Source organism: Giraffa tippelskirchi, chromosome 2 (assembly GCF_054371585.1).
Source record: "Giraffa tippelskirchi isolate mGirTip1 chromosome 2, T2T-mGirTip1v1.2.pri, whole genome shotgun sequence".
Classification (NCBI taxonomy): Eukaryota; Metazoa; Chordata; class Mammalia; order Artiodactyla; family Giraffidae; genus Giraffa; species Giraffa tippelskirchi.
The window spans coordinates 166566877-166592472 of record NC_137276.1 but is presented as its reverse complement, the minus strand read 5'-3'; the positions used below and the strand labels follow the sequence as shown (position 1 = coordinate 166592472).

General features: G+C 37.5%; 1 protein-coding gene across 5 annotated transcripts in view; it reads right to left on the bottom strand.

The window, feature by feature from the left end:
* CCDC14 (coiled-coil domain containing 14) overlaps window positions 1-22538 on the bottom strand; it is a 37602-nt gene extending 15064 nt beyond the window's left edge. The window contains exons 1-9 of one of the 5 annotated variants that reach the window (XM_081571735.1): window positions 22210-22538; window positions 15916-15971; window positions 15501-15573; window positions 15183-15252; window positions 14973-15095; window positions 6630-6866; window positions 6423-6517; window positions 5038-5536; window positions 2451-2592 (exon numbers count right to left, since the gene is read on the bottom strand). In XM_081571735.1, coding sequence (XP_081427861.1) covers window positions 2451-2592; window positions 5038-5536; window positions 6423-6517; window positions 6630-6866; window positions 14973-15095; window positions 15183-15252; window positions 15501-15573; window positions 15916-15971; window positions 22210-22383 — 1469 coding nt within the window. In that variant the 5' untranslated portion in view covers window positions 22384-22538. Of the gene's footprint in view, window positions 1-2450; window positions 2593-5037; window positions 5537-6422; window positions 6518-6629; window positions 6867-14291; window positions 14386-14972; window positions 15096-15182; window positions 15253-15500; window positions 15574-15915; window positions 15972-22209 lie in introns of those variants that run through there. The other 4 variants (XM_081571740.1, XM_081571736.1, XM_081571738.1 and 1 more) reach the window with 4 other exon arrangements.
* Window positions 22539-25596: the final 3058 nt, after the last annotated feature.

Genomic DNA, 25596 nt, shown 5'->3' with positions numbered 1-25596 from the left:
CAGTAGCCTGCCAAGCTTCTTGTCTATGGGATTTCCCAGGCAAGAATACTGGGGTGGGTTACTATTTCATTCTCAAAGGAAATAACACTTTTTGTTGGTGACAGGATAAGGAAATGAAATATCTCACTTGGTAGGAGTCCCTACTTGCTCCTTCTCAGGTTTCTTTCACAGGCTTCTCCTGTGTTCTCTGCTTAAGAAGCTGTTATTCCCCAGCAATGCACCATTGGTTGTGTTCACACCCTATACCTTCTTAGTGAATTCAACACTTACACGCTGAAAGCAAACCACTTGCTTTTAATCATTATTGTCTCCAGTACCTACACAGGGCCAGATCTGTAGTAAACGCTCAATAAAAATGTGGTCCGTGAATAACTCCCAAGTTTATGTTTCTATACTGAATCTTGTTTGTGGGTTCCACTCATACCATACATGTCTCCAGATGGTTTAAATCTGAACTCACTGGTTCTCCCACTACATTTTCTAACTAAAAAATATAATGAAATACCAAATAAACAATCTATTCTTCCTCTAGTAACTTCTGTCTGAAAGAATAATGTTACCATATGTCAAGTTATCAGGCCAAAGACTGAATGCCACATCCCAGTTCCTCCCTTTCAGTTCCATTTCATTTCTTTGTTCTTCGTGGGTAAATAATGGTCTTGTATCTGAGTCTAAAATCAGGAAATGGTCATGAATTCTAACTTGCCCTTTAAATATTAAGGCACTCACTAGCTTAACTGGAATCCCCCACAGCCTTCATCCAGGAAATTTTGGAATGTGCCACATGGTCACAATGAATGAGTCGCTACAGACATTTTATGGGTAGGGACCAAGAAGGCTAACAGTTGAGTACTGTGTCAGGAGTCTCACATAAAAACTGTCCAGACCCAAATGCCAAACAAACAATGCAGCTAGCTATTTTTTTTTTATGCCACAAGATGGCAATAAACACCAAGAAAGTCCTGAAAGATCAGTTTTCTGGCTAAAAAGGAATAGGAGGTTTCAAAATGTCCAAACAAGAAAAAAAAACAAAACCTGTTTTTGATTGAAAATGCTGAAAAACACTTTTGAATGAGACTATGCATTCCAACTCTCACTTATAACAGAGATTATGGATGATTCCTTCCAAATAAAGATTAACAAAGAGACACAAAAATTCCTACTTCTGCTGGAAATCTCATTCTGCTAAAAAAAAAAAAAAAAAAGCACATCTGACAAATTCTTCATTTTTCAATAATTTCACTTTTAGAAGGTCAGGTAAACGGTGGCAGTAGCATGATGTATAATCTTTGTCCTCTAAAGGACACAGCCAAGAAACGTTGGTGCCAAGGCTGAAGAATTAGGTTAGACATCAAACTAATACCTTTTTAAAAAGTTAAAAACAAGCAGTGACCAATAAAGTAAGTCTTATTTTCTTAAGTGGCTTATAAATTAGCTCCTACAGCAATTTTAAAATGTTCTGCAACTTCCCCAGTGTCACGTGGATAAGAATTCGCCTGCCAGTGCAGGCGACACAGGTTCAATCCCTGGTTTGGGGAGATTCCACATGCCACTGAGAAACTAAGCCCGTGCGTCACAACTGCTGAGCCTGCAGGCCGCAACTACTGAAGGCTGAGCACCTAGAGCCTGTGCTCTGCCATGAGAGAAGCCACCGCAATGAGAAGTCCACATACCACATCAAAGAGTAGCTCCTGCTTGCTGCAACTAGAGAAAGTCCAAGCAAAGCAACAAACACCCAGCGCAGCCAAAAATAAAAATCAAGCAGTCAATCAAAGAAAAATGTTCTAAGAAATAGAAATAAATAGCAACTATTAATATTTCCTATGGTCACAATATCAAGATAAATAATATGCAGGGACTAAATTCTGGGCTTCCCAGGTGGCTCAGCAGTAAAGAATTCCCCTGCAATGCAGGAGACCCAGATTCGATCCCTGGGGTCAGGAAGATGCCCTGGAGAAGGAAATGGCAACCCACTCCAGTATTCTCGCCTGGGAAATCCCATGGACAGAGGAGCCTGGCAGGCTACAGTCCATGGGGTTGTAGAGTCAAACACGACTGAAGCAACTGAGCACAAGCACTGCAGAGCCAGAAGTGAAAGTCGCTCAGTCATGTCCAACTCTTTGCGACCCCATGGATGATACAGTCCGTGGACTGCTCAGCCTAGACTAGCCTAATAAATACCTGGACGTAGTTCCCTTTCCTCTCTATTTGTTACCAACCAAGTGACAACAGATGTGGAAAAGGTATGAAGAAATACATACTAATGGGCAGAAATAATGGAAGAGTTCGAGACTGCTGTCAGTATTTGGAAAATGGGGAATTAAGAGTATAAACACAGTGAGACTATGCCTATTTTCCTTACAAAGCCCTAGATATCTCATTAGGCATTTTTGTTCTGGCCATGGGACATCTTTGCATGGAGACAAAAAAATTCAAAGAGCAACTCTTACCTGCGTAAATGAGCGTTTTCACTTCTTAGTGGCTGCATGGCCAGTGCTATTTCAACCTGAATATTTGTGTTTGCACTTACGGCTGGAAGCAGAGATATACACATCTCCAGTTCTGTAATCAACCTCTGAATTTCTGAATCTTCTATAAAAAACAGAAGAAATGAATAAACACAGTATTATAAACTGCTGTTTTGATAAGATTATTCATACGTATTACTAAAAAAACATTTCACATATATACATATGTACCATAAATAAACTCAACTCAGTTATTTATGAATTTATTATACAAATCCTATTTTCCTTTTTCCTGTAGTCTGCATTTCCTTATTGAGAAGAATTCTTTAAAGGCATTAAGTTCAGTAAACTAAAGATTTATGTTAAGTCACAGAATTATTATATCAGTGATTTTTTTCAGTTAAAGTGTCTAGTAGAAAGATGGTTTATATATGTATATCCTAATCCACTTGTTCCTATAATTACAAAAGGGTTTCTTATAGTTGATTATAGTATTAACAACACAACCTTTGATCCTGGAATAAGCAAATAATTCACTTCTGGTGATTCAATTTGGAAATATATTGAGGGAGGGTCTACTAAGATAAGGTTTTATTATTTAATTTTATAAAGTAGATTTAACACAACCAGCTACACTTTATTTGATGCAGCAACAAAAGCAGTATCATTTTTGTCATTAACTGTGGGGAGTGGATAATTTGGGAGGTGGCAAAAAGATACAGGTAGAAGGTAGATTTTAGATCTCTTGTCCTTTTATTTTTGTTCATTTTTATTCAGATTTTCTGGGAACTGCTAGAAAAATGGTACAGATGAATTTATTTGCAAAGCAGAAAGTCACAAATGTAGCAAAAAAGCTTATGGTCAGCAAGGAGGGAAAAGGTGGGATGAACTGGGAGATTAGGGTTGATATACGTACAGTACTATGTAAAAAACAGATCACTAATGAGAACCTATGGTATAGCACAGGGAATTCTACTTGATCTATGGTAACCTAAACAGGAAGAAAATTTTAAAAAGAGTGGATATATGTATACATACAACTGATGCACTTTGCTATACAGGAGAAACTAATATAACACTGTAAAGCAACTATACTTCAATTAAACAAAAATTTCTGTGAAATGAAAACATTTAATAAATATAATATTAACTGTCTGATATCCAAAAGAGATAAAGTACTCAGCTACAAAAAGTTAATCAATTCCACAAGTATTTTAACACCTTAAAGGAAAGTTTACATGCATACAGTAAACAATTGTGCCCAATTACAGAGCAGAATGCTCTGTAGAGGGGTTTTGCATGAAAGCATTGGAGGCAGAGACCTGAGCGCCATCATTTTCCTGCAATGTACTTTAGTCAAATTACTTAATTCTTGAAGCCTAGGTTTCTTCATGGTTAAATGGATAACAACAGTACCTCATGGGGTTGCTGAGAGGATTAAATGAAATACTGTTCTCCAAGTCTCAGTTTCCTCATCTGTAAAATGGGGACAATAATAGCACCTCATAGGGTTGCTGTGAGGATTAAATGAGATAATACATATAAAATACTTAGCACAGTGCTGGGCACATGGTAAGTGCTCAATAAGTGATAGCTAATATTACTACTATTATAATTGTTACCAATGATTAAGTATTCAGTTAAAAGAATAATAATAAATTAACAGTCTGAAAATATAAGAGATTTTAATATACTGAACCACGGGCTTAATAGTGCTACAATCCTAATAATACAGATAAATTTTAAGATTTGGTAATTTTTTTGTCAGACTGCAAATATTAGGTACTCAATTAAAACTTCCATAATCAATTACTGTGTTTTCTAGATGACAAATGTGTAACTAACTCCAAATGAAAGTCATTATTCAGAATATACATACATAATGAAAACAAATGAATACAACCCAGCACAAATATCTCATAACTCCACCCAAGATATTTTTCTTGATTAATTAAAATATCTCAAGAGTGAACTGAAAAGGGCATCAGAAGATTTAGGTTCCTTCTCAAAGTGAGATTTGTTAAACATTGTGCTGCTGCTGCCGCTGCTAAGTCACATCAGTGGTGTTCAACTCTGTGCGACCCCATAGACGGCAGCCCACCAGGCTCCTTCATCCATGGGATTTTCCAGGCAAGAGTACTGGAGTGGGGTGCCATCGCCTTCTCCGGTTAAACACTGTAACAGTTAGTTATTAAATAAATGAGGAGAGGAAAACATTTTTAAAGTAGGAAAAATTATCATTCTGTTCTAGGGAGTTAATCACGTCCTCCAACCCCCTTAAAATTTATCTCTATAAATTTTCTTTGGTTGAATCTTTTCAAGGTCCCTTTGAATCAAGTAGAATGAACACACACTTACAAGTAAGAGAATGATATTCCCTAGCACATTTCATATCCACAGGAAACAATGGGGAGCAAAACCCCACAAAATAAGAATAAAACAGACAAAACTCATTTCCTCATTAGCATTAAGACATACTTCTATGGAAAATATCACAAACTTCATGTTGATTATTCTGAATTTAAATGATGACATGCCACAGAAAATTATAAAGAAAGTACTTATCTACCTTGTTCTGCTACCAGGGCCTTGAGCTCTCCCAACAAATACTTGATAGTTCTAACTTTTTCAGTATTCTGGTTCACGTTTTTTGCCTTCTGCACATCCTTTATTCTTGAATCTCGCAGAGGTATATTTAAATCCTTTCCTTCACTTCTGACCTCACCAATGTGTTTGTTAGTACATTTTTCTTCATTAGTTGCCAAGAAAGCTGGCTGTAATAGGGTGGAGCTACTGCGAGTGGGACTGTCAGGATGAGAACGCAACAGTTTCATGTATGTTTGGAAACACTTCAGTAAGTCCGGTTCCTCAGGAAGTCTTTTTGGCAGAATCCCATTAGCAAGACCCAGTTGCTGAAATGTTGGAGTAGCTGGTTTGCCAGTTTGGGGCAGGTTACATGAAACTCCAAGACAGGTATTGAAGGAATTCCTTACAACATCATCAGTACAGTTCACAGAAATTGTTCTTCCTTGTGATGCAAACTGACTGTCACCATCAGTCTGAACTTCCTAAAGACAGAAAAAAACAAGCTAAGACTTCAAAAATAATGAGCACTGACTTGTGGGTATTAACTATAATAAACTCAAACTAAAAATGTTAGAAGATGATATTTGCAGGATGGAGTTACAGATTACCAGTGAATAAGCCAATTTCCCCTTAGCTCATTATTCTGGATTTTTTTAAAGCTTAATTAGTTCACTCTGTAATATGGGAACATTATAAAGCATGACTAAAATAGATTGTTTGCAAATATCATAAATGGTTTAAAGGCATCAAAAATTAGTCTACTTTGGGACTAAAATAAACTTCCACTTTGGGAAATCACAGTGTAGAAAATAAGCTGAAAAGGATTCTGCACAAACATATTTAGAGAAATGTTACGGTAGTAAAAAATTTATTTAAATGTCTAACCATAGGTGAGGAGTTACACAGACCATGCTATATCTACTAAATAGAGCAGTAAGAACTTAGTAAAAATTTACAAAAGGTAAATCACAATTAAATGTTAAGTGAAAAAAAGCATCATGTAAAACTATATAAAATTTAATTATGGTGATATTTTTAAAAGAAAGCTTACTTAACAAATTAAAACCAGAAAATGAAACCTACACAAAGAATTAAATGACTAGAACATACTCTATCAAGACGTTAACAGCAATTGTGCTTGGGTGGTAGGTATGGGTGATTTTTTTTTTTTCTAGTGATCTTTTTCCTTCCCCCTGCCCACCACTGTCCTTAATTAATAGGCAAACTTTTCTAATAAAAAATCACTCAAAAAATAATTGGTCTTTACATCCTGGGGCATTAAGATACAATCAGCAAATTAAATTTTCCCTCAAGATGACAATTTCTAAAAGCAAATTATTACTTATATAGTACATAAACTGCACTCACAGAATGAACCATTGGAGGGCAGGGTGGCTGCCGAGGTAACCGGACTGGGATAGAGGTGGGTAAACCATAACTAGAAGGTGAAGACGTCTGAGATTCTAAAAGGTAAGAGGGAGAAAAGTCATTCACATCTCAGACTGCTTATACAATAATCAGGCAACATAATTAGACCTTATATTCATGCTTTTTTAAAACATCATTCATACTAACCAGAACCAGACACAGTGTGGCAAGGTGCAGTTGGAATTCCATTAGGGTTGTTCTTTGAAGCCAAGTTATTCATCAGTGACATTTGAGTCTGCACATGTTCGCAAAGAGCTTGGTATATTAAGGGTGAATACATTCCACAATGGTCTTGTAGTGACCAATTTTGCAGTATATCTGATGAGTCTCTTTCACTTCCAACAGAAGCATCATTAGGTATCTGTTTCTTATTATCTGAAGATACTAATATGGAAAAAGGGAAAAAAAGTTCTTGAAATATGGTTCTTCAAAAGCCTTTACCAAAGATATTAGAAGAAAAAAGGCCTCTCAGAAGTAACTCGATTCATCACATACTTTACAGAGTATGATCACCCCTAAAGAAAATCACCTCAAATTCTTTTTTAAAAGGAGGTAATGAATTAGGGTCTCCTCAAAATTAACTTATACTATGTCTTTAAAATCTCTATTAAATGCTACTCATAATGCACTTGAGTTGGGAAAGGAGTCATTGGAAGGACTGATGCTGAAGCTGAAACTCCAATACTTTGGCCACCTGATAAGAACTGACTCATTGGAAGAACTGACTCACTGGAAAAGACCCTGATGCTGGGAAAGTTGAAGGCAGGAGAAGGGAACAACAGAGGATGAGATGGTTGGATGGCATCATTGACTTGATACACACGAGTTTGAGAAAGCTCTGGGAGTTGGCAATGGACAGGGAAGCCTGGCTTGCTGCAGTTCATGGGTTTGCAAAGAGTCAGACACGACTGAGTGACTGAACTGAACTGAATGCTCTTGAGAGGAAGAATGGAACAGAAAGACAGAATATCTTGTACAATTATGATGCTTTGATGATAATGATGATAATAATAACAACAACAATAATAAATAAATCAGAGCTTTTAGGGTGAGAAAGTGAATTTAATCTACACATTGAGCTCTCAAATAAGACCTTAACCTGATATTTAAAGTCTCAAAAGCCTAACCACAACATAATTTTCCAAACATCTTTCCATCACCCTCAACTAAGAAATCTTTCAATCCAGTCAGACCAATTTAGACACCTACAAGCTTTTCTCACTTTTCTATAATACGACTCATGATGAACTATTCCTTTCAATTCAATTCTACCTAACTCACCAAAGCTCATCTGAAGCCTTCTCTTTCCTATGAAGCCTTTTCCAGTCATTTCAGTCTAGTGACTGCTCTTCACCATGCCAGAGTACATATTGTCTATACAAATCATATATGACTTGGATACTGTACTATATTGCTTATCTTTCACTCTCTTGTCTGCCTGACTGAACTATAAGCTTCTTTAGGCAGGGCTATATCTCATACCTCATTATTTTCTCCTAGAGTTTTGTATTAATCTATGTACAGAGTAATTAATACATGAAAAATAACAAGTTTTCTACCTAGGACTACTCTATAGATCACTATCAAAATCTATTTCTTTGTCTAATAAGATTCCCTTCCCAAATTTTTTTAAAGACCATTAACATAAATGAGAGTGTTCTTGTTAGATCATAGGTTATCAGAGTACGAAACAAACTTAGAAAAATATATACTTTTTGGCAAAAGCTTACCAAAGCTAAACATATATTTTATGATATAGCAATTGTATTTCAGGGAATATACCTAACAGAAACAAGTATTATGTCTACTAAAAAATGTGTACAAGAATGTTCACAACAGCTATATTAGCAGTAGCCCAAAACTGAAAACCCAAACAGTCATGAACAGTAGAACTGGATGAATTGTGGTGTAGCCATATGAGGTAATACTATATAGCAATGGAAAAGAACAAATTACTGATATACTCTAACTACCTATATGAAGTTAACAGATATGATGCTGTGCAAGAGTCAAACACAAGACTACACAGCGTACAGCTGCATTTTCACAGTGTACACGAAGTTCAAAGACAGTAAAACTACCCAATCGAGAAAGAAGTCAGAAAAGTGGTTATTCAACGATGCGGAGACAGGTAATAGTGAGAATACTGATGGATAGGAGCCTGGCAGGGTACTGAAATAGTTCTTTATTTTCAACTGGGTGGTCAACTACATGGATGTACACATATGCAAATATTTATTGATATTTATACACTTGCTTTATTAAAGTTAATCCTTACTTAAAAAGTGAAAAGTTAAATTTTTAAAAATGGTATGGAATTCCCTAAATACATACACAATTTATTGAAAATAAAAACATTGCTAAAAGCATAAAATTTACAAGTAAAAGCAAAACGTTAAAGGCAAATGAAGTATTATAACCAATAAACATAGAAAACTACTACTAAATTAATATTTGACTATGAAAATGGTTGGAGATACTGGATGCATCTATTTTGACTTAGGTTATTCTTTCCTTTGTGATAACCTATTGCTGTGAACATACTTCCCTGGCCTGCATATGACCTCTAACAATTACTAGCTGAATAACTTTTGGCAAATTAGTTAACCTCTCTTGGACTCTTCTTCCTCATCAGAAAAATGATAATAAGAGCATTACCTGTTTTGTAACACTGTTGTGAAAATTAAATAGCACATGTAAAGTATCAGTGTCTAGCACATAGTAAGAACTCAATAAATGTTACAGCCATTACCAAATGGCTCCAAAGTCTTAATACGGACAAATAAATATTTTATATTCAGATCTTCCCAACTGATATCAATAATAAATCTCTAACCATTTCCCCTCTAAGGTGACATGCAATAAGTTATTCTTCACTCTGAATATATGAACTAAAACAAACTGGTTAATAAACATTTCTGTAAAAAAAAAAAAAAAAAAAGAGTGGAAATGTTGTTGTTGAGTCAACTATGTCCAACTATTTGCAACCTCATGGATTGCAGCACACCGCGCTCCTCTGTTCTCCACTATCTCCCCGAGTTTGCTCAAATTTATATCCATTGAGTCGTCTATCCATCTCATCCTCTGCTGACCCCTTCTCCTTTTCCCTTCAATCTTTTCCAACATCAGCTGACTCTTTTCCAGTGAGTCAGCTCTTCACATCAAGTGGCCAAATTATTGGAGCTTCAGCGTCAGTCCTTTCAATGAATATTCAGGGTTGATTTCCTTTAGGATTGAGTGGTTTGATCTCCTTGCTGTCCAAGGGACTCTCAAGAGTCTTCTCCAGCACCACAATACAAAAGCATCAATTCTTCAGCACTCAGCCTTCTTTATGGTCCGACTCTCACATCTGTACATGACTACTGGAAAGGCCTAGTTTTGACTATACAGATCTTTGTCAGCAAAGTGATGTCTCTGATTTTTAATATGCTGTCTAAGTTTGTCATAGCTTTCCTTCCAAGAAGCAAGTGTCTTTTAATTTCATGGCTGTAGTCATTGTCCACAGTGATTTTGGAGCTCAAGAAAATAAAACCTGTTACTACTTCCACATTTCCCTCTTCTACTTGCCATGAAGTGATGGGACCAGATACCACGACCTTAGTTTTTTTTAATGCTGAGTTTCAAGCCAGCTTTTTCACTCTCCTCTTTCACTCTCATCGAGGCACTTTAGCCCCTCTTTACTTTCTGCAATTAGAAAGTGAGATCTTTTCTGTTGTGGCATGTGGATCTAGTTCTCTGACCAGGGATAGAACCTGGGCCCCCCTGCACTAAGAGTGTAGAGTATTAGCCACTGGACCACCAAGGAAATCCTTAGTGGAAATACAATTTATAATAAATAAAAAGGAAAAGTATCCTCCTAAAATAGTTTTAACTTTGAAATCTAAAATGATGAAAGCTGAGATCACATGCAGCCCATGGCCATCTAGCACATTGTTCTTCCTTTCCTCCTAATTCCTAGGTCTCTCTTCTGTTCTTGGATTTCCTTTGGTTCCATAATATTTGTCTGGTTTGAGGAGTTCTCAGATTTTATACTCATAGATCCCAAGCATTGGCACTCATTCACTTTCTTTTCAAGAGATGGCTTTCACAATTTCTGATTAAGTTAAGCTACAATATTTTGCCTTCGCCAGCAGATGCCATCACCCAGCATAAGTTAATAAACTTCAAATGCTTCTTAAAATTCAAAGCTTTAGAATTAATATGTCTTACTTAACTGCTCCATTAACTCACTCTATGCGAAACTCTACTGATAATGTTGTACATCTGTATTTAAGACACAAAAATCTTAAAGCAAATTACCCAAGACAAGTTAAAAACCGCAAGTGGATGTACAATTTTTAGATAATTCCTGCCGCCCAAATATGAAATAAACACCTACTGCAGATAGGCATTGCTGAATGCCTATTATAATTTGAAATACGGAGAACACTTGGCCTTGATGGGAGCAATCAATGCTCAAAATATTCTACTTGTAATAGTTTATTTCTCCAAAATGAGGGCAGAAATATATATATGATACTGAAGGTAGGAGCCTGTGCCCATAGCATTCAATACCAGTTATCAAAACCTAAGTAGCTGCTTATTAAAAAATGTTTTTTTCTTTTAAATGTCAGGTGCACTCTTGGGTAAGCTCTCAAATGCATTTTTGGAACTGCCTTTCTGCCTCCTTCCTCTGAGTAAGCAACAGGGTGGGTGGGCGTGACTCCATAGACACCCAATGATCTGGCAGGTCCCAGACAGAAAATACATAACGAGCCCAAGCCCCAGAAGATAGTAACACAAAATAGTAAGATAATGTATGTTAAAGTTAAAATGATATGTAGATACTAGTAAACGTGCTATAATAAATTCCTAATTATTCTAATTATGACTATCTCACTTGTGGAGAGATGAAAAAGGAAGGAAATGCAGTTTTGCCTATTTTTTTTTAATGTTAAATTGGTGAGTTGTCAGAAATTGTGCTTTTTAGATAAAGGGCATTTTTATTTATTTTATTAAAAAAAAATCTACTTGGCAATACCCAGTGGCATGTGGGATCTTAGTTCTCCGACCAGGCATCGAACTGTGCCCTCTGCATTGGAAGTGTAGAGTCTTAACCACTGGACCACCAAGGAAGTCCCAGCTTTTGTGTTAGTTTAGGCACTGTGATTAACAGAGCAAAAACCTTATACTGGGTAACAGCTGTTAACCACAAAAAAAAGAAAAGAAAAAGATCCTTTCTAGACAGCGCTACAGTGATAGATCAAAGAAAGATGAAGTAATTTAACCAAAGGGAAAGAGGTTTCTGCTTCCGAAGAATAACCCTTAGTCAATGAGAACCATTTCTTATACTGCAACCCTAAAGGAGATTGTCCTGTGGGAAGTAGTTCCTTACTTCTGATGATGATAGTGTACGGGAAAGGACAATAAGAATATTATATACTGATAACAGGCCAGAACTGCTGATCTGACTCTAATCCAAATAAGAATTTAATGCTAGGGACTAAGAATGCCAGCTCTCTCTCATTTGCTTCACCAAACCCACCTTCTACCCATCTCCACTCTGCTCTGCCCTCTCTGGGATGCTACTTTGTATGGATTACATTATTAAGAGACATTCCTTTATGGGTCTCTTCTGTTCCTACATGTCTTGCTGGGTCTACCAAAGAAAAAGTAAGGCTTTGACCTAAGCTCTGTACCTGGGACATTTCTCAGGGCTGTGTTTATAGTAAGCAACGTTGAGGGAGAAGGTGATGTTTTCCCCTCAGTCAAGTATAGGCTTTCTAACTGCTTACCACCAAAGCAATGAATTCCCCAAGCTCAGTGTTCTTCAGCTGAAACTTAAACCTTCAACAGGTGCAGTTTCCCCCTGGGTCCATCATATCATTCCAATGGCAGCTGGCAGTGAGGCAGAACCAACACAGATATGCTAATGTGCATGCTGCTAGCTGTGCTATGAGCACAGCACCTTTGTCTCTGACCCAAGAGTCTTATGTCTCCTGTCAACATGCATGACACCGTAAGGGTAATTCATTAGCTTGTAAGAATGAAAATCAGATCCCTGACTAGATATACATCAACAGGGTTCCAGTTGGGTCCAATCCAATGGGAATTTTGGCATTATCAAAGAGAGGAAAAAAGCATGCATTCAAGGTATTTCAAACTCCCTCTCTCTGAGGCTACCTTGGGCTGGCTTTGTCCCTTAAAGCTCACTGCTCCTCTCAAGGTGGCCTGCTCTACAGAACAATATCTCTAGCTGAATCCCAGTAACCTTTTCTTCACCTCATCCCTTAAGACCTAGGGCTATTAACAGTTCTGTTCATGCTGCTAGCTCTGGGCTAGCAGAATCCCTTGTGGTTTCCTTATACCCTGAGTGTGTAATGAGTTTCTTCATAAATAAAACCCCTATCTTAATTTGGGTGTTGCCATCTATTCTTTCTTGCCAGTCAATTCTAAAGGAAATCAACCCTGAATATTCATTGGAGGGGCTGATGCTGAAGTTCTAATACTTCAGCCACCTAATGCAAAGAGCCGACTTACTGGAAAAAACACTGATGCTGGGAAAGATTGAGGGCAGAAGGAGAAGAGGGCGACAGAGGATGAGATGGTTGGATGGCATCACTGACTCAATGGACATGAGTTTGAGTAAACTCTGGGAGATAGTGAAGGAAGGACAAGGAAGTCTGGCGTGCTGCAGTCCATGGGGTCGCAGAGGAGGACATGACTTACCGACTGAACAACAACAGATCTAAACTCTGTGGGAACTCTGAACAAATAGTTAAGTTAGGATCCAACAAGCTGCTACCATGGCACTATTGTTGACCATGTACTACCACTCCTTTCTTTGTCATCGGTCCTCCAAAGTAGGTCTCTACTTTAAGAGTTAGACCAAGGGTGAGCACACTTTTTCTTAAAAGGCTAGAGAATAAACATATTATGCTTTAAACAGGCCACATGGTCTCTTTCACAACTACTCAACTCTGTTCCTATAACACGAAAGTAACCATAGAAAATACATAAACGAAAATGAATTAGCATGACTTGCTCTGATAAAGATTCATTTACAAACTAAACATTACAATAAAACAAAACTGGCTGTAGTATGCTCACCCTGGATTAGACCAATATTGTCCCACCAAAATATAACGTAAATCATATAAGTAATTTTAAATTTTCTAAGAATACATTTAAAAAATTAAAATAAGTAACATTAATTACTATAATGTTTTATTCAAATCAAATATAGCCAAAATATTAACATTACAATATATGATTAACATTAATCACTGAGATATTTTATTTTTTGCATTAAATATTCTAAGCATACTGTGTATTTTTACTATAAAGCACATCTCAATCTGGATGGTAAATTTTCATCAGAAATTCTTAATCTATATTTAGATTTAATAAAATTTACAGTTGAAAAAAGTAGATTCATTTACCAAGTTATTTCAAACATACTTTAAAAGTTTTCTAATAACTGGGTCAAGTACCAGCTTTCAAATTTAAATTAATTAAAATTAAATAACATTTACAATTGAGTTCCTTAGTTGTACTAGCCACACTTGGAATGCTCTGCAGTCACATGTGGCTTGAGACTGCCATTTAAGTGGTGCAGGTCAAGACAATACAAGGCTAAACACAACTGGCCTCCAAGATAGTTTAGAAAGTTGTTTTCTCGGCCTTGGTTCTGACTCAAGACCATTTGAATTTCAGCCTCTTTGCCTGAATCCTAATCTCTAATACCCATAACTAGTGCTGTACATGACTCAAACCCCTTACCTAAGCTGAATCTTACTGTACTCTGCTGTACTAACATTTTTGGCCCACCTGAACTGTGAACTAGCTGGTTCCATTCTTGATGCTCTGAATCCCACTGTGGACTTTTTCATCTCTATTTTGGGCTACCATGTTCTAGAGGCCTCTGTGGAACAACATAATGAAAACTTGCTTATTCTAATCTGCTTACTGAATTATTTCACTTAAGTCAGCAAGTTAATTGTGACAGTGTAAAACATCCTTGGCTACAGTCACTGTCAATCAGTGGTAGACTTTTTTCCCTTACATAACTACCCAACTTGGAATTTTACCTTCCTATTACCATATATTCTAACTGTGCGGCTGAAAAATTGAGCTATGGATCCTATTCAGAATATATGTATGCACATAAAGTATTTTTAAAACAATAAATATACACATGAAACCCAACCAATCTGTGAATATCTATGGAAACAAGGGGCCGGGAAAGATAACTCTATGTACCTCCCAAATATTCTGAGTTTGAACTTATTCTCCTACAAAACCTAACCATTTTTTTTTCTCCTTTTCTTCTTGGCAAAGTACTCAGCAATTAGAAGCTGAATAGAGAAAAAAAAAAACCCACAAGCACACACACACACCTGTATAACCAATATTATTAAAATGTAAGCCCAACTGCATAACCCCAGTAATCTATCAAAACTCCCATAATTAAGTATCATATTTAAATAAATAAGAGAAAAAAACACTTACAAATTTCCTTCCGGACTACAGAAGGCACAGTATGTTTTTCATGTCCTTTCTTTTTGGATCCGTATCTTTTGCTTTCTACAGGTCTGGGGTTACATCTATTTTCTGAATATGTTATTTCTGAACCTATTAATGATTAAAACGAAAATTCATTAGCATTAAGAGAACTACTTGAGAAAAGGTGATCAGCAAAGAAGCATTAAAAAAAAAAACCTGAATCTTCATTTCTCAAAATGTCCCGCAGCAAAGACGCACAGCCATCAAGGCCCTGTACAGTTTCAGTCTGTAAGGAGAAAGTCACATAGAAATTTGTACATAAAATTTTAATCCAGGAAAAAAAATTCTGTAATTTTAACATTTCCTTATTTAGAAGCAATTTATTATTGGTAGAAGACATGTTTTAAAGCAAAAAGTCTTCATTCTTTGACAGGACAATTAACACTTCACCTTTGAATTTTTATTTCCACTTCTTAGCTTTTAGCTGAAAACTAATTAAACAGTACACACTGTATCTATTCAGTTTACTCTTACCTGACTTTCTGAATCAGAGTGAGTGGGATAGCCAGAATCTGCATTAAAACGGGGTATCTTTCTCAAATTGGTCCTAGAAAACAAGTTTGTTAATACATTTACATATAATACAAATATAATTACAAATAATATAATATTTTCCCAAAATACATCCTAAAAAGACACTTTCTTTCCAGCCAAGGTTGGATAAGAAAGCTTGTCCAATCATGTAAAAGATGGATTTATGCAGGATTTTATGAAGGTTGTAAAGACTAAAATGATCAACATGGGTAGAGATATGAAAGGTTCCTCTCCAGAGTTTTGTGAAAGTAGAGACCCCCACTTAGTTCTCTGGGGTAGGAAAAATTTAGTCCAGCCTATAGACTTGAAAATCTCTTGAGAATTCCTGAAGTTGGACACTTTCTTAAGTACTTACCCTTTCTTTCCATTTGTTAATTTAGCAGGTCCAGTGTGCTTTCCTGAAGGTATTACCTATGACATAATGCATTATATTTTAGGAGATATACAAATATTTTTCTATCATATTCTCAGTATACTGTTTTGACAAAACCTAAAATGTTATTGTTTCCTTTTGTTTCACTTGGTAAAACATACATAACATAAAATAAACCATTTTAAAGTATACAGCTTTGTGGCATTAAACACATTCACAGTTGCACAACCATCACTACGGCCCATCTCCAGAACTTTGTCATCCTCCCAAACTGAAATTCTGTACCCATTAATCATTAATCTCTAATCCTCTCCTCTCCTAAGTACCTGGTGTAACCACCCTTCTACCTATGGTCTCACTGTTCTAAGAATCTCATATAAATGGAACCAAATAGTATTTGTTCTTTTGTGACTGGGTTACTTTGCTTAGCACAGTATCTTCATAATATTCATGTTGCAGCATGTGCAAAATTTCCTTCTTGTTAAGGCTGAATAATACTCCATTTTATATATGTACCATGTTATTAATTTTAATAAAATCCACTGTTACAACTGAACTCATAAATTATTTTTTTCTATATAAAATGTCAAGCAAGCAACATGTACATTTGTTCCTTAAGTCTATGTAAGTTGAAGATACAAGTTGAAATTTTACTTTAACCAGAAGTATCTACTATAGTAAGTTTGGACTACACTCAATCCCTCAAAATATTCTACTTCCCCTAGGTCTTCAAAATATATGTTAACTCAAGATATAGGGCAGAGTTCATAACTCTGATTCTATTTTTCCACATTCTTTAGAATGCCTGACAAGACCAGCACGTGAAAACTCTTTGCTTCTACACACATCAAATACATTGGGAGTTACACAAGAAACAAGTTAACTGTGCTTGCCTCTGGGGAGGGAAACTGAGAATCTGGGGGACAGAACAAGGGAGACTTTCCATGGTATACCTTTTTATATCTTAATAACTTTACATCATTTAAATATAGTATCTATTCAAAATATAATTTTTAAAAGACATGGTTAAATTTCCTACTCACTCCCTCATTTTACCCTTTAGGTGTAGTCATTGTTGGCAGTTACACTTAGGATTTTTCTTGACATGTTTACATATTTAATCTCCAGATACCTTTGAGCAATTACTATTAAATTTTCTGGAATTATAAAGTTTCACTTCTCCTTAAGATAACTTAGAATATGAGGGAGTCATAAAGCAGCACTGAGAACCAACACTGGCGGAAATAAGATGCCAACACAACTCTACTAGACCCTGTATGACCCCTTCAGGGGCTTTCCTTTCACAGTATCTATGTTGGTGTCCTGTTCAGGACCATAATAAAAAGCTAAACCATCATGCTAAATCTAAAAAGAACTACCAAAATAATTATCTTTCAGAATTATAAAAGTATACTGTCTAGATAAATGTATGGCATAATGGCATAATTGAAAGATTATATACAGTATTTCACCGAAACATACACACACACACACACATCAGGTCATATTACAAAAAAATCAGGTAAAGAAAATTAACCAGAATAAAGTACCCTGCAACAGTGTGATACTGGCAGATTCCCTTCAAATTTATTTTGTAGTCTTCATTTTGAAATAATTGTACAAAGAACAGTATAATGCTACCAAGATTCCATAACTGCTGACATTTTACTACATCTGCCATATTCTCCCTTTCAAAAATGTACAGTATTACTTTTTGTCTGAACCATTTCAGATTATGTTACAGACATGATACTCCTTTATATTTAAATATTTACTCCTAAATATTTCCTAAGGACAAGGTCACTCTCTCATAAAACCAAACTATAATTATCAAAATCAGGAAATTAACAGTGAAACCATACTATAATCTAATCTACAGATCTTATTCACATTTTGCCAATTATCAAAATACTGTTCTTTGCATTAAAAAAAAAATTCTGGCCCTTATCCCATAAATCCAGGATCATACGAAGCATTTTAAGTTGTCATGTCTCTTTAGTCTCCTTTACTCTGGAACAGTTCCTAGAGGTGTCATTCATTGTCTTTTACAGCCTTGACATATTCAAAGAATATGAGCAGTTACTTTGGTAGAATGTCCCTCTGGACATTTAGACTTGTCTGCTTCCCCTTGATTAGTTTCAGGTTGTGCTTTTTTGGCAGGAATACCATTAAAGGGATGTTGTATTTATCTCAATACCGTATGCAGGCATATGTTAGTTTGTCCCATTACTAGGGATGTAAAGTTTGATTATTTAAGATGGTGCCTGTCAGATTTTTTACCAGGTTACTATTTTTACCTTTGTAAATATTAAGCATTTTGTGGGGAGATACTTGAAGATTATGCAGACATCCTATTCATAAAACTTTCATCCAATAGCATTCATTGAGGATTCTTGCCTTAATCATTTGTCAAATAGTGATTTTTCTAACCTTACATCACTCATTCTAGATTTATTAGTTGGCATTCAACCTTAGTGAAGTACTTTGTTGAAGTACTTCTTTGTTTGCTAGTATGGACTCTTGATTCCTAGTTTATTTAATGGGTTATGATGATTATCATTATTTATATTAATGCTCAAACTGTCCCAGATTCTGCCAATAGGAGTCTTTTCAAATCAGCCCCTGTATCATTTTAACATGTCACCATTATTTTTGAGCCATTCCTTACAGTCAAGTTCTCCAGTCCTCCCCCTTTTTTCTCCCCATTGTGTTAACATGAAATCTACCCTCAACAAATTTTAACTGTAGTATGATGTTTATGGGATTCCCTGATGGCTCAGATGGTAAAGAGTCTGCCCTCAGTGTGGGAGACCTGGGTTCCATCCCTGGATTGGGAAGATCCCTTGGAGAAGGAAATGGCAACCCACTCCAGTATTCTTGCCTGGAAAATCCCATGGATGGAGGAGCCTGGAAGGTTACATAATATGGAGTTGAAGAGTCAGACATGACTAACTTCACTTTCACATGTTTACAGCAGATCTCTTAGATCTCACAGATCTCACAGAGCTTATTCATTGTACATAACTAAAACTTTATGCCCACCGAATAGCAGCTCTCCATTTCTCTCCCTCCAGCCCCTGGCAACAACCATCCTAATTACTCTGTTTCAATGAATCTGACTATTTTAGATACCTCATATAAGGGGAATGATGTAATAGTTGTCCTAAGTGGCTTAGCAAAGTACCCTCAAGGTCCTTCATGTTGCATATAGCACGATTTCCTTCCTTTTTAAAGGCTGAATAATATTCCATTGTGTATCCACTAATCCATCAATGGACATTTAAGTTATTATCATATCTTAGCTATTGTGAATGTTATAATGAACATGTGAGTGCAAATATCTCTTAAGATCGTATTTTTAACTCTCCTGGATAAAAAACCAAAGTGAGAATGCTGGATCACGTAACAATTCTACTTTTAATTTTGAAGGAAATTTCATGATTTTTCGTAACAGCTGCACCCTGACATTCCCATGAACAGTGTACAAGGGTTCAAATTTCTCCATATCTTCATCAACACTTGTTATTTTCTGGATTGGTTTTGTTTTTATGATAGCCATCCCAACACGTGTGAGATGATATCTCACTGTGGTTTCAATTTGCATACCCCTGATTAGTGATATTGAGCATCTTTCCATATACTTGCTGACCATCTATATGTCTTCTCTGGAGAAATGCCTATTCAAGTCCCTTGCCTACGTATGCTACTGAATTGTAGGAGTTCCTTGTATATTACGATTATGAACCTTTTATCGGATATGCAGTTTTAAATATTTTTCCTCATTCCATAAGTTGACTTTTCACTGTTAATTGTGAAAAGCTGTGCAGCTTTTTATTTTGATATATCCAGGCCCCAACCCTAGAGTTGACCATTTCCCCAAAAAGCAGTGATTCCTTTCCGTGGACAATAATATTTATTAACAGAAACCAAGATCTAGGCACTTGCTGTGCTCTGCTACTGAGGCTTCATATGGATTATTTAGTCATCATGACTAGACAGTTGCAATTTTGAGTCTTGTGTTTTCACTTTCAAATCTTTTTCCATATTAACAAAGTTCAAAATTTTTTAACAGTTGTATACTATTTCCTTAAGTGGAAGTAATATAATGTGCCCTTGGTGTGCTTCATATTTTTCAGTTAAAATACAAATCTGAAATAAATATTTTCATATATTGGGAATACCTTTTCATATTCAGGGTTGAAAGCTTAATTATTTGATAAAAAGTTATTCATTGTTTAATGCCTTTAGTGCCCCTAGATACAAACTGCAAAACCACTTTTCAAAACAAGTCCCCCAAATGGCAATACATAAGAGAATGTTTGTTTTATCCCACATTTATTTCCACTAAGTATTAGCAATAAACTTTTTACTTTATTATTTGAGAAAAACATAAGTACCTCTTAGGAGCTGTATCTTCCACCAACAAGTGCAAGATAAAATTATATTTGTGGAATAATTCAGTGTACAAAGCCTTTCATTTCCACTTAATCAACACCCTGTTAGTTATTATTTCTGTGAGGTAGGAACCTAAATTTTAGAAAGGTGGCTTGTTCAGTCATACACCTAACAGCAGATATTTAAATGGACGCTGGCACCAACTATGTGGGTCTAAAGCCTGTCTCCACTGTTAACCAGCTGTGTAACTGTTGAGAAGTTATCTGAACTCTCCATCCCTCAACTTCCTCATCTATAAAATGAGGATTATTATCTACTTCCTAAGCTTATTGTGAAGATTAAATGAGAATTATATGTAAAAGCACATAGAATAGTACCTGTCACATAAGTGCTACCCAAATGTTAGCTGTGATTATTATCATTGACAGTAATAAACCGTTTTTAAGGGGACTACATTTTGCTGCACAATTTATGCCAAGTGTGAAATAGGTGTTTTACCAGGTTCTCTCATTTAATCTCCCCAATTCTTTAAGGCAGGATATTACACCTACTTTGTAGATAAGAAAAAGAAATCTCAGAGAAGTAAAAAGTACTTTGCTTACTATCACTATGACAGTAGTGGCAGAACTGGAATCTGAATTGGTAGGTGACTATGACTACAAAAACCATGTTTTTCCCCCTTGCTGACTGCACCAAGCCTGAGTTCATCCAACATAAAAGAAAGAACTATAAGGGTGGGACTGGTCTGGAAGCACTCATGAAGAAAGTCTTGAGCCAAGCCTTGGGGGAAAAGTGTAAGATCCACATTAATAGGGGAGACAACATTAAAAGTGAGTTGATAAATAAAGGAAGAGCAAAAATGAAAGGGGAAAGAAGGGTGGTATGGTTACACTTGAGGAGGAGTAAGATCACTCTAGGTAGAGGGTCTGTGCAAGGCTTGATTGATTCCTATTGATTGACTGATTGATTACCTGAAAAGACAGAGATAAACTGCTTAGTAGCAGAGGAAGATGAGCAATGTCTCTAGCCTGGATTTTAGTAAGGGCACAAAACGGGAGCGGAAGGCACCCAAACAATGTAAATGTGACAGTGCCAGACAAGGCTTCTAGAAGTAGTACTTGAGCTGAAGGGACAGGAGATGAAAACTGGAGATTTCAGGGAGAGAAGGGCATTCTAGGCAGAACAAAATGCAAAGGCACAGAAGCCTGAAAGAACACGGGCACTCAGGGCACTGTGGAAGAAATAGCTGAAGAGCGTTGGATATTCCTGGGATGGAGGTGGGGCTCGTAGGGAATGCACTGGCCACGTTCGAAAAATGGCTGGGTTGACAGGTCAAAGAACTGAGATTTTTATCTTGGGGGGAAAAAAAATGTTCCAGAGTTGGATTTTTAGCATTTTTGGATTTTAGAATTGATGAGGGGAGTGCATATGAGAAGGATAAGGCTAAATGCAGGGACACTAATTGGGAGACTTTTTTTAAAACTAGTACTAAAATACCAGCAACTGTGACGGAAAACCAGCACTTGTTGGAAAAGCTGGGAACCTGGAGTTGATGCAACAACGTCGTGAGGCTCCGAGAGGTCAAGTCACGCACCCAAACGGCTGAGGCTGGACTCGAACCCGGGGACCACACTAAAGCCAGCGCTCAGTTGGACCACAACGATTAAAACAGAATTTACATCTACAGGCAGAACAACTGTGTTAGGGTGTTAAGATTAGGTACGCACAACCACCCTCCGCCTCGTCTCCTGTCACAGCATGTTTTACGCGGCAGCACTGTTTTTATTTTTTTCAAAGGGGGCTTTCCACTTCTCCAGGCCCGAGAACTACCTCCGTCCCTCTCCACCCCCACAGTGGACGCCTCAGGTCCGCAGACCTCACCTGGCCCGGTCGAGATCCGGACCTGACCATCTCTCGCAGCTTCAGAAAAGTCCGAACGGAGTGAAGCAAAGCCACAAGGTAAAAGCAATTAACCGCCGCGGACTCCCGGCCGCCCTTGGCCCGCCCCTCGAGCTTCCGCTTCCGGGAAGGAGCCCGCCGAATGCCGCGCCTCATAGTCTCGGGCGCGCAACCAGAGCCTCTCTCCGACCCGCAGCACGGCGTCTTCGGTTTGCACAATAGACCCCTCCCAGCCCCTGCTCGTCACACTTGGCTACAGGATGAGAGAAGTCCACAGAACGCCTGCGAGCGCTGCGGGCCTGGGGCGGGGCGGGGCGGGGCGGGGCGGGGCGGGGCGGGGCCGAGAGGGGCGGGGCGGGGCGAGGAGCCGCGAGCACAGGGCTGAACGGAATCCCTAGTCACCTGGGAGACCTGAGTTTTCTTTGCTTCCGCGAGGGTTTCCACTGGAGGGAGACTCGTTGTCCTGCATCTGCTAGGGCAAGTGGCAACGGGGACCCGCCAAGACCAGAGGAAGGGACTACGGTAGAAGGCGAATAGATTTCAGAAGGGATTGCACTGTCTCTGGATTTTGACCCTGTATTTTTAGTTGGTGTTTTGTATATCATCTTGAATGTTTTTGTTCTCGGTAATCAATAAACATCAATCCTCCGCCCTGTTTTCTTTGTGTGATTCTGATAGCAACTTAAGATTTTTTCTTCTGTGGCCCTTAATCTCAAAACGGTGCTCATTAGTTGCGATTTTAGTTTTACTTCCAGGCATAGTTGTTTCTTCAGTAGAGGTAATCACTGTTAAAAAGAATAGCACAGTATTCTTACCATTGGCGTGCTGCACGAATTTTAATGGGAATGTCTTTGTTTTTAAGGTATTGAGTTTGGGATTAATGTTTTAAATCGAGTTGGAGGGAAATTAACCCAACTCATTTCATTTTAAAGTGAGAAAAAAAAAAAGATTTACGTCTTGCAAGTCCTAATTACAATTAAAATCACCCAAAATCTGAAATCTATGTACCAATACATTGCACACTTGTACTGAGTGATTTGGCGAAACTAGATATTTGATAAATTTAGCTTTGAATTAGATTAAACTGAGGAGAACTCGCTCTTCCCTCTTCATCTGTCCTATAAAGTGTTTAACATATTTGACTGTTTTCAGTTTTTTTCTTAGTTGATTTTTCAAAACTTATACTGATTTTTCCTAATTAATACAGGCTTATTTTAGGAAACACAGATAAAGAAGAAATAAAAATCACTCATGATCCCACTAGATTGGTGCATTCCCTTCTAGACTTTTTCCAACTACGTACAGACAGTCCCCATTTATGATGGTCCGGCTAAGGACTTTTCAGCTTTATGATGGTGTGAACGCAATATGTGTTCAGTAGAAACTGTACTTTAAATTTTGGATTTTGATCTTTTCCCAGCCTAGTTATATGAGGTAAGATACTCTCTCATGATGCTGGGCCTCTTGAGGAGCCTCAGTTCCCAGCAGCCGCAAAGTGAGGACAGTGCACTGTGCTTGAGCATGGTTAATGTAGGCTAGGCTAAGCTATGGGCGACCCTGGTGGCTCAGCAGTAAAGAATCTGCCTGCAATGCAGGAGAAATCCAGTTTGATCCCTGGGTGAGGAAGTCCCCTGGAGGAGGAAATGGCAACCCACTCAGGTATTCTTGCCTGGGAAATCCCATGGACAGAAGGGGCTGATGGGCTACAGTCCATGGGGTCGCAAAGATGTTGGACAAGACTTACCGACTAAACAACCAACAACAATAATCCCATGGTAACCAAGGAGCTAGTGAATAACATACAAATATATTACAGTTACAATACAATTGGATACGTATTACTGAAACATGAGTGTTTTAATATCTCATCAATGTTGTTTATTAACCTACAATTACAAAATGGCTGCCTGATGTTCATTTCCCTAATGTTTGGAATTTTATGCTTCTCCCATCCATTTTTTTGTTGTTGTTTCATTGGGGTTTTTACCTCTTTATAAGTTTTTAAGATAATAGTTCTTGATGCTTTTTTTTAATTAAAATTTTTTATTGTGGAAAAATAGACAAATCATAAAATTTGCCATCTGAACCAATATTAAGTATACAGTTCAGTAGCTGTAAATACATTGCAATATTGTGCACCCATCACCACCATACATCTCCAGAATGCTTCATCTTGTAAAACTTAAAATACTGTAGCCATCAAACAATGTTGAATCCCCATTCACCCCTCCTCCAGTCCCTGACAACCACTGTTCTACTTTCTATGTTTTTTACTACTCTTAAGTACCTCATATAAGCGGGATCACATGGTAATTGCCCTTTTGTGATTGGCATATTTTACTTGTCTTCAAGGTTTATCAATGTTGTAGCATGTATCAAAATTTCTTTTTGAAGCTAAATAATATTCCATTGTATGTATATGCCACATTGATCTATCCATCTATCTCTTTTTTTTTCTGTGTTTTTATCTTGTTTTATGACTGTGTGTGCATACTCATTCAGTTGTGTCTAACTCTGCAACGCCATGGACTGTAGCCCACGAGGCTCCTCTGTCCATGGATCCTCCAGGCAAGAATACTGGAGTGGGTTGCCATTCCTTCTCAAGGAAGGAAGGAAGGAATGGAAGTCGCTCAGTCGTGTCCGACTCTTTGCGACCCCGTGGACTGTAGCCTACCAGGCTCCTCCGTCCATGGGATTCTCCAGGCAAGAATACTGGAGTGGTTTGCCATTTCCTTCTCCAGGGGATCTTCCCGACCCAGGGATCGAACCCAGGTCTCCCGCATTGGAGGCAGACGCTTTAACCTCTGAGCCACCACGGAAGTCCCCCATCTATCTCTTGATGAACTCTTGGGTTGCTTCAAAATTTTAGCTATTGTGATGAATATTGTTGCTATAAACATGGGTGTATTAGTATCTTTTCCAGACTCTGCTTTCAATTCTTTTGGGTATATACCCAAAACTACTGGATCATATGATAGTTCTATTTTTAAATTTTTTGACGAACCACCATACTCTTTTCCACAATGGCTGCACCATTTTGCATTCCCATCAACAGTGCACAAGGGTTCCAATTTCTGCACGTTCTCCCCAACACTTGTTATTTTTTTTTTTTTTTTTTTGATGGTGGTGGTGGTGGCTTAGTCGTTAAGTCATGTCCGACTCTAGCGACTCCATGGACTGTAGCCTGCCAGGCTCCTCTGTCCATGGGATTCTCCAGGCAAGAATACTGGAGTGGGTTGCCATTTCCTTCTCCAGGGGACCTTCCCAACCCAGGGATTGAACCCAGGTCTCCTGCATTGCAGGCAGATTCTTTACCAACTGATCTACGAGGCCATCCTAATTGGTGGGAGGTGGTATTTCACTGTAATT